This window comes from Tigriopus californicus, chromosome 5, assembly GCF_007210705.1.
Source record: "Tigriopus californicus strain San Diego chromosome 5, Tcal_SD_v2.1, whole genome shotgun sequence".
Lineage (NCBI taxonomy): Eukaryota > Metazoa > Arthropoda > Copepoda > Harpacticoida > Harpacticidae > Tigriopus > Tigriopus californicus.
The window spans coordinates 6,666,009-6,675,969 of record NC_081444.1 but is presented as its reverse complement, the minus strand read 5'-3'; the positions used below and the strand labels follow the sequence as shown (position 1 = coordinate 6,675,969).

The following is a 9,961-nucleotide window of genomic DNA, read 5'->3' as shown; positions in this document are numbered from 1 at the left end:
AAACTTGTGCATGGGAGTAAAATCAGCCAAAACAGTTTGATTTTCTCGCTTTTTCCAAACCATCTTCATTCAATATTGACTCTCTCCTTAAAACTGAATGAAAGGCATCTGATACTGTAAGTTTTCCACTGCATTTATAAGCCATGTCCTAACCCAGGTTTTTTGACTTTTTTGATAAGTATTCTAGGTTAACCATATATTCAAAGGCTAGCCCGGTCTGCCAACTCGAATTAGTTGAAGGCCAAATATCATATTAATTGAAATAATTAGACAAATTATAATCTTTCATTTTAACAATACTGGGGATTCCTTTCCCTCTTAGTGTTAATAAAGCTCTTAAAACCCCAAACCAAATAAACCAATGGCCAGGAGTGGGCTTCCGTCATGTTTGCCCTCAATCAATACACTTTCATCTTCTCTACCTCTCTGAGTCAACATTCGTTGTTCCAAGTCTCGCAAGTGGCAAAGCTAAATAAAGAATAATTGATCCAACTTCATGATATCTTTCATAGGATGATAGTGGTCGCCATGAGCGTGGTCGTTGTGGATTACGCCTCTCAGGCCGCCATCAACCCTTGCGAATCCCTCATGGCTGACTACCTACACTCATCAAATGATCCAGACAAAGGTTACCTCGTGTACAGTAGCATGCTGAGTCTGGGCTCGTGCATCGGTTACCTCCTGTCGGCCTTGAACTGGGAGGAAATCGGCCATTTCGTGGGCACGGTGGAGCAGACAGCCATCGTGGTGGTGTTAGTGCTCTTCCTCATTTGCTTTGGTGTAACCATGGTAGTGGCCCGAGAGCAGCCTTATGTGCCCGTGAAAGGCATGGACTTGCTTAGCTATTCAGTGATCTCAGATTCGCTCTCGGATAACGGGTACAGCTCGGGAGACGAGGACAACGTGAATTTCATTATGGTACAGTCGCCTATGGGTGTCACGGTCAACTTTGAGGATGCGGCACTCTTCTCGGGAGAGGACTTCGGACCCAAGGACTCGGGCTCGTCACGGCTTTGCACTCTGTGTGTCATTTTGCACTCGCATTTGTGTCGGTTCGGTTTCTGGATTTGCCTTCCCCGTTCGCTTGGGCACCTATTAAAACGCGTAATGAACACGAGTGGTGATTCTATTGTTATTGTCTCGTTTTTACTTTGGCTTTTTCGTTTAGACATGTGGAACCAGGAACGTGAATGAATTTTTATTTCAGTTTTTAAACTTCAGAATGGCAATGTATACCTGTATACTTACTACTATGGAGGTAAAGGGATAATGGAAAATGTCTTCATTAGCGTAATGCTCTTGAATTGGGTTTTGAAATGTTACAATTCGTTTACATGCCATCAACTCTTCAGTTTTTTTGTCGAAATCTTTTTCATGTAAAAAAGACTGAATTTTACACATCTTATCCCTTGACATACTGCACCCCAACTGGCCTGAGGTTTCAGATGGAATTTATGTAATTTCCGATTGTTTTGCCCTGGTGAAAATATCTAACCTGAAATGGATGGCTTTTATGGAAAACCACTTAACTTTTAAGTATTTTATGCCTTTGACGACCGTTTGTGGTTACGATACAATTCAACTTCAATTTAACTTATACACCATGTGGCTGCGAATACGGGCCCGACAATCGAAATGCCGCAATCAGCATAAAAAATTTTTTGGCGGGCACATCTTTCATCAATAAATAGGCCTCCTCTAACCTAAGGTTTCATTATCATTGCTTTTTTCTTTGAAAGGGCTAAATTAATTACATGAAAAACAGACGTGCTTGAAAAATTTGAAGCAAGTTCACCGCCAACCGGTATTACGTGGTACCTAGGATCATATTCAAATACTTAATCCTATTACTACAGGAAAGAAGGGTGCAAAAAGATATTAGCTTTGGTATGAAACATTTCCAAAAATCTTAACTGGTCAGGGATACCAAAATGATGGTGCATTTTTCTCCCTTAGGTCACAGACTGGCCTTTGAAGGTGATTGGCATGATTCGATCATCTCCTGGCATTCTTCAACAAATCTTCTGGACAGATTTGTTTTCGTGGATGGCCGTCATGTCTCATGTCATGTTCTGTACCGATTTCGTGGCTACAGTCGTTTTTGGCGGCCGAGCAAATGCAGAATTGGGCACAATAGAAGCCAGACGTTTCGATGAAGGCGTCCGGGTTGGTTCGTTGGGGCTCCTGTTACATAGCATAACTGGTATGAAATGTTTGCGACTAAATTTGACGTGCGGAACCGCTTAGAACTATTGTAGAATAATAAGATTGGTTTGCTATTTGAAAATTATCGATTTCACAACCCAACGTTTGACAGGGATTGATCATTTGTGCAAGCGCTTGTAAGAGGGTCATTTTGGTAGTTCATGAATGTTTAGTTATGAAATAGGTGTTTGTTTCATATTTTATCCTAAATGATAAAATTTTGAGTAAACGGTCAAACACCTGGAATACATTTATTTTACTTTCCGAAGATGTGATTGAACATTTTTGAACAGTACAATTCTCATTCACCTGTAGTACTTGTTGTTGAAGTAAGAGTGCACCTTGTGCTAAAAAAGGGCGCCATTTTAGGGAACATGTGGGCTTCTGTATGTTCTGTATTAAAGCAGGAAAGCACGTTGTTCAGTTTAATAAAATGATTTACTACAGCCTCAATCTATTCAAATGGGGAATAACACATCTTCCATTTATTGTAGGAATTTCTTCCTTCATGTATTACAGGAATTGAGGAAAAATATTGCTGCAGTTCAAACAAATTGTAAAATTATTTTAAACAAAAAAATGCTGGCTAAGATTTTGGTACCAACATCGAACGAAAAAATATTTCACTTTAATGAAACATAATTTGACTCTCTACTAACGAAAAGATGCTCAAATGTGGTTCATAGTAAGCTGATGTTGATGTAGCATCTTTTCAGGCACCTAATTTGGAAATATCCAAAGTAAAAACAATCATCAACATCATCTTCTACATATTTGCATAGGTCTCTACGTATATAAATGTCTTCCATGTTGAAAACATGTTCAGTCGCACTGACATCTTGAGACCCAAACTTAAATCATCCTTTATTCTCGTTTTCTCTATTTAGCGTTTCTTTTTGCCGTTTTCTTGCAAAATCAGCTCACCGCCGTGATTGGCCTTCGAAACACGTACATTTTTGGCCTTTTGAGCTTTGCATTCGCCATGCTCTTCACCGTACTCTTCCCAAATGTGACCGTGTTGAACGTTTGCGCCGCCATCTCCGGCATTGGCTTCACGGTCATCACTTCAGTGCCAAATACCCTCATCACGTTCTACCATGCTCAAGCCAATGTCTACTTCAAAGCTCGCAGTGATGGGGGCGGTTACGGGCAAGACATTGCCATTTTGGACACGGCTTACTACATGTCCCAAATCATCTTGTCCTTGGTGATGGGACAACTAGTCGAGATGTCCGGACTGCCCCATCTTTACATTATAATGGCCTCTATTTGCGGATTTGTCGCTGCCTATAGTGCTACCAAAGTTGTTTTCTGCCCCAGTGATATGCATAAGTTCAATGTTAAATGAGAATGTGATAGGTGAACGAAACCTTGGAGAGGTGCCATAATATTATTCACGTGGCGAACTTCTCCTCAAGCAATATTTTGATGTACGTAACTACATCTGTGACTATATACGATGCATTAAGATCTATATCTTGTGTACTAATAATATAGACATATTAAGATACGATTCAATACCAGAAAGACCAAATTTATTCAGCTTCTTTGACGCAAGGTCATCAAATAAGCATTGTGTGGATCCAACCTCGGGTAATAGTGTGGAATATCTTTGTCAATTTTGAATTTTTTACTCTTATAAAAACTTATTGCATCCTCATTGGCCGCATGGACGTGGAGCTCGATATCACAGTAGGGATGAGATTCCAAGAGTTGGGTCAGAAGTTGAGTGCCAATGCCTTGTCGCCTTTGGAGGACCAGGACCCCAAAATTGAGCAATTCGCAGACTTCGGACGACTTCATACGCCAAGACATACCTGCTGAGGGACGAGGATTTCCTTCCAAGAAGACCATTACCGCGTGTATTTTCCCTTGTAGTATATCTCTCATGAATGACTTGGGATAAGGAACCGGAAAGAGGCAGATTAGTAAATGCTCGAAGTCCCGAAGATTGCACTCCGTGACGTCTTCAAATCGAACATTCGGCATCTGGAATGAATCAAGAGGAAGGCCGAAAATGACAAAAGAAACAACCCCTTTATTGATCAGTTTCATCTTTGTTTCGAAGTATTGATCAGTTATAAGGTACAAGAATATCAATATCCACGATTGTTCGATTCAAGTCCAGACGAGTCATTCAGGATCGAGAGGAAATCCGCTTGCACTTCGGGCATTTCGTATTAGTGGGAAAGCAATCTCGATGGAAGACAGTGTTGCATTTCTCGCAAGATGCGCTCATGTCATCGAATGGAAATAGTTTCTCGTCGCTATCACACAACTCGCAATGGTAGCTCTTGGCCGTGCACAAGATGCAGTTTTTGATATGCGACGCGAATTTCTCGATGACCGCCTCTAAAGCGGGTTGAAGCACTCCAGAATTGACCTCCAACAAATCAGTCATGGAATAATGATCTGCGTCATCCACAAAGTGTTGACGATTGGCCAAGAGCAGAAGCAAACGTTGCTCTCCGGCGAGACGACACACCGTCAAGTACTTCTTCATGACGATGATGGTGTTTCTCAATTGCTGAACGACGCCCAATTCCGGAATGGCCGCGTGCAAGCAGCTGTTGATCTCATGAACCTTCAACACGGGCTTGTTTTGCATCAGGAAGAGATACTGTTTCGAGGCTTGGCTCACGGGTCGAGGCTCGAAATCCCAATCCATGACCACACGGGCGGGGGTGATTGCCGTATCGTTCCAGTGGCAAGTGGGACAGAACCACAACCCGGTGTAGTCGCAGAGGCGAGGTCTCCGAGACAAGTTGTTCCAAGAGAGCTTTCCGTCGCATTCCATGCATCGGTATTTGATTCGAGGCATGCTCTTCTCGGGACAAATATCCAGGATAAAGTCCGGCTGGGTCTTGACCTTAATGGCCACACAGCCTCGCATGATCTTGTCCATGCATGTGGCGTGGACCGAGAAGCCACATTCGCGACAATGCTGCGAGGATTGCAAATATACCCATATGTTTGAGGCGCATTGTTGACAGTAGATCTTGCGACTGTTTGCCATCCCCGGAATATTGCTGCTTTTGTCATAGCTGACAAACACGTGGCCTTGGGTTTCAAAAGCTTGTACGGGGGCGGCTTCCCGTATTTGGAGGTCGTGGAGTCGGATACGGAGTTTGATTAAGGTTTGTACCATGTCCTTGCGGCTGTCTGTACTCGCGGTAGTCTCCAGGATGGCTCTCTTACAGCTTTCAATGGCCTCGATTACCTCCTTTTGGTCGTCCAAATTGTTGCTTTTGAAATGATTGATCGTCATGTCGAATCCTTCGCTGGAATCTGAATCCGACGCAATACGTTTGACCTTATCCTCTTTGTTCAATTCTGGAGAATCTGGCAATTCCGGAGATCCGGAAATAGGCACCTCCATACTCTTTGACTTAACTGCAGGAGTGAGCATCATTGTGGAAAAATAAAAAGTTTGTTTTTCACTTCGTTAGTCTGTTTTGTTCACTACTTATCGTCGGTTTTCAAGGCAAAACTGTCAATGGTTTGAGTAACCAGGATGAGAAGATCCAGAAAGGTGTTCACACTAACTCGCATGGTTCGAGCCTCGGCACATTCAAATTTGACAGTCAGCACATTCTCGTCCACTTTCAACGATTTGGTCATCCCACTTCTTTTGGGCTCAGCATCGACCCTCAAGGAATTGTAAACAATCTCCGCGTGACGAGAACACGGAAACGGGATTTCCAATTGGGTTTGCATGGCTGCCTTATTGTCGAGGTCGAGAAAAGGTTTTTAAGGACTTGACGTCCTCAAATTTGTCCTTGGTATCGGACAAGAGTTTTTGCAGGGTCTCCGTCCCCTCTTCAATTTGTGGCGTCTCTTTATCCAATGTCTCAAGGGCGTTAGATAATCGTGTCTTCAAGGATTTGAGTCGTTCCAAGTTCAAATTGTGGGCAATCACCTAAATTAGAAATGTTTATTTATCGTGCGATGCAATAATAACAACCAACGTGAAAAAGATTAAGTTACATCTTTAAGCCTAGGTAGTAGTGATTTTAGATTACCAAAAAGTGACATTTCATGGTGCGTTGTTTTTACTTTCAAACGTGCCTTTGCTTGAATGCACTTGTCATTTCCTTGGCTGAACCATGAAAACTACCCTATATCAAAGCAACATTTCAAGCTCCAAAGTGGTGGTGATATTCAACTCAAAGTCAAGACTCACATCAAAGGTTTATTTCAATAGGTCACCAAGATATCACAGTTTGACATCGACGGTCTCAAAGTAATCGGTGTAAGCCATGTTAATAGTAATCATATCACAATAAGAGTTTTCATTCTGTCGAAAAATGTCATCATTTGGCTCGTACGCGTAACATTTATCTATCGAATATATATGAAGGAGAGTACTTTGGTTGGCAGAATGAAAAAAAAATAAGAAGACTGTTTATCAGTATGTATGGGATGGATGTGGTGGACTAGAAAGTTGAAACGGCCATCATGACAACGATGCCAAGTCCAATGCCGCTCAAGATCCTCACACTATCAACCACTGAGCTGGATTTCATCAAGTCGGGCAAGACTCCCACCAAAGCAATGTGTAGAAAACCCCCACTTGTGAATGGAATGATCCAAAATGTGTAGGCATCGATGGCCAAGTAGGAGTCAAGAAAGAGTGCCACTAATGCGCCCATGATTCCCAACGAGGCCGTGGTCATTTGGGCTTTGGCCGCTTCCATCTTGGAGAAGCCGGACTTCATCAGAATAGCAAAGTCGCCAATTTCGTGGGGAATCTCGTGCATGAGTATACAAGCCGTGGTGATGAATCCGGTTTTGTTGTCCACCAGGAACGCCCCGCCCACGGCCAGCCCGTGAGCAAAGTTGTCAATGCAATTAGCGGCTAGATTTAGGTATCCTTCCACCTTGATCCCACTTTCACGACTTGACTCATCGTCCTTGCAAAGCATTTCGATCACGGTGAACACCAGGATCCCGGCCAAGATCCACAAACCAGTGAGTGTGTGAGCTGTATGAATATCTTCAGCGTGTCGAACCCGCTCATAGGCCTCGGGGAGTAAGTGTAGGAACACATCGCCCAAGAGACCACCACAGGCGAAGCTGAGCATGAATCTGAGTCTGTTCTCATTGGTCTTGCCCAATGAGAGAAGGAACACAGGGAATAAGCCTGAGAGTCCCACGAGCGACGAACAAATCACTGAATAGAGCCAAGGGTTATGAACTAGCTGAACTGAGGGCACTAAATCGTCCCGCCCGATCAGACCTCCCCAATAGTGAGCAAAGTAGGTCTGATTGAGCAAGACTTGAGACGCGGGAGAATCATCACCACTCATTTTGGAGCTTCAATAGTCTCTGAGAGCTGGCTCACCTTGTCATAGAGGGGTAAATCCACCACCTCGACGTCGTTATCACTACCAGCCGTGTCCAACTAGAGGGAAGGAAGAGAGAGATTGAAAAAAAAAGCAGAACGCGACTGAGAAAAGATGAGACAGACGTCCAAAGGTCGCCAGTCAGTCGGGCCTTTTTGCACAAACTACCTGCTGGTTCTGGAATCGCAGGTGAAATTGGGTCTCCGTCAAATTGTCCGGCACTTGGGTCACAAAGATGACATCGTGTCCAGAAGCGGCGTCGAGGTCCGCCTCGATCTGTTCTGAGTTAGGAAAACTAGGAAGTGCGGGCAAGGTGCTGGAGGCAGTCCTGATTTTCTTGCGGAACATGAGGGTAAGACGTGCTTGATTGGCAAATTAGATCAACAGATACCGTCGGCACCCACACGAACCGAGTCCATAAGATCGCCTCCTTTATCTCTCTTTGACTCCGATTTTTCTTCTCGCGAAGTTCAAACACGAAGATGCTGAATTGGAAGAAATGTAATTGGGATGGACCTTTTAGGAAGTGTGCAAATAGCAGCAAAACCTCTCTAAGATGTTATTGACAAGTCCCACATAGAAACGCAAACACTGAGAAACGCTCGAAATGTGTCTGCTGACGAGTTTGGTGGCCAATGGGGGACATCATTCACCCACCATACATGCATCCACCAAAGAACAAACTCGACTAAAGATCGCACACTCGAAGCAAATGACAGGGATGGGATTTTTTTTTCTAAGGCAAACAAATGTTCTCCGTATGATGCTTATGCAGTCCAATGTTGATACACTGAGAGCAAAGCCATTCTAGTCAACTCCAAGTCCTCGAACACTGTCACTATGACTTTTCATGAAATCAAACACCGCGATCGATCAGGGCTGGTTCAACTTGTACTAACAACACGCGATACGACCTTGCCAAAGACAAGCTAACAGAACCAAAGAGCTTCAAAGAGTGTTTTAAAGCAAGTGTTCAGTCACATGTTGTACACTCCTCAGTTCCTCTGGAACCGAAATATCTCAGTACTTCAAAGTTAGTAGAAAGGGATCAACCAGACAGAAGGAACCTAGCAGAGTTAATCGACTGGTAACGACGGACAAGAGAGGTCAACTAAGGTTTTGTTGTGCGTCAAGAGAACAAGGGAAACGTCGAACTCAACCTCGGCCTGAATTCTGGAGATAATTCCAGAAGACCAAAGGTCTATTCGATTCTGTCCACGTAAACTATCGAGAGTGGCTCGCTCCTATCAAGAGGAAAACAGGCGCACAACCAACCAGGATGCACCAACTTCTAGTTGCACAGCCATGCTTGGACTACTAAGGAAAGTGGTTCGGATGGAAACTTGCACCGTAATAACGCATGACAAGCCCTACCTGTGTTCGAGGCATGATTCGCACATATATCAGGAGAAGTTGGGATGGCTCAGTACCAATAGAAGAATGGAAGAGGTTGCTCCCAAGGACGGCCCTGCCTCATTAAGAACACATTTTGCAATTCGTTTCGATGTCCTTGTCAAAAGTTTGAATTCATGCATGGCATTGAGAAGCATGCGAAGTCAATATTAGCCTCCGTCAAAGTCTGAATATGTCATATACATTCAATAACATTTCGCTCTCAAAGGTATCATCTTGTCAGAGATTTAGATGGGGTTCTTCAAAAGAGTTTGTAATCGATTTTTGAAAATGTGAGGTGTCGCTTGTGAAAATATTTACGACCAAACTGATAACTTCTTGCTTGTTTGCCCTAGAGTCATGTATAGACATTGATAATTGGATTTACCTACATTGGCATTGAAATTTTATTTCCGGCTCTAAAATACAAATGAAAACCTAATGCCACTAAGTCTTGAATGGCAAAACTTCATCACACCTGAAAAGTTTTGATGGAAATAGTCAAGGACCTTTGGACAAGTGAGAAGCGTGCACTTTCAAACAAAAAGGAAAGGGCAACGAAACAGAAAACTGGACAGGACGTAATATTTATCGTATTTAAGGATACAACATGACGCTACAACATCCACTCACTCTTCAGACATGTTTTTTGCCAAAGATTCGAGACAAAAGTCGTCGTAAATCTTATTCTAAGTTTTGATTAGCAACTCTAATAGAGCAAATTGTAAGATATAACATTGACCAAGGGTAAGCCAAACACTATTATCTTTGCGGTGGCTGTCATAGTAGGGTAGGTCTAAGGGCTGACCGGCGGTGAAAGGAACAGTTCAGGGCCGGTTTGTAGTACAAACTATTAAGTGAAGGTGCTCTCTTTGATCATGAAAGAAGTGATGCATTCGGTACTTCATGTTTTTCAGTTTCATCATCGAAGAAGTAACATTGAAGAGTAAAAATCGAGTTTGTTGTGGTCTTTTACTGCAGCTGAATCGGTAACCAGTGGACAGTGCAACTCTAGTTAA

General features: G+C 43.1%; 2 protein-coding genes across 7 annotated transcripts in view; one reads left to right on the top strand and one right to left on the bottom strand.

Annotated features, from left to right (window-relative positions):
• The window catches only part of LOC131880296 (solute carrier family 45 member 3-like), a 13,856-nt gene extending 10,018 nt beyond the window's left edge, over positions 1-3,838 (top strand). For all 3 annotated transcript variants that reach the window (XM_059226889.1, XM_059226890.1, XM_059226888.1), the window contains 3 exons: positions 513-1,104; positions 1,957-2,203; positions 3,093-3,838. In XM_059226889.1, the coding sequence (XP_059082872.1) occupies positions 513-1,104; positions 1,957-2,203; positions 3,093-3,553 (1,300 nt within the window). In that variant the 3' untranslated portion in view covers positions 3,554-3,838. The remainder of the gene's footprint in view (positions 1-512; positions 1,105-1,956; positions 2,204-3,092) is intronic.
• Positions 3,839-4,272: 434 nt separating this feature from the next.
• The window catches only part of LOC131880300 (differentially expressed in FDCP 8-like), a 10,004-nt gene continuing 4,315 nt past the window's right edge, over positions 4,273-9,961 (bottom strand). For 2 of the 4 annotated variants that reach the window (XM_059226895.1, XM_059226896.1), the window contains exons 2-4: positions 7,719-8,035; positions 7,550-7,609; positions 4,273-6,124 (exon numbers count right to left, since the gene is read on the bottom strand). In XM_059226895.1, the coding sequence (XP_059082878.1) occupies positions 4,343-5,617 (1,275 nt within the window). In that variant the 5' untranslated portion in view covers positions 5,618-6,124; positions 7,550-7,609; positions 7,719-8,035 and the 3' untranslated portion in view covers positions 4,273-4,342. The remainder of the gene's footprint in view (positions 6,125-7,549; positions 7,610-7,718; positions 8,036-9,961) is intronic. The other 2 variants (XM_059226897.1, XM_059226898.1) reach the window with 1 other exon arrangement.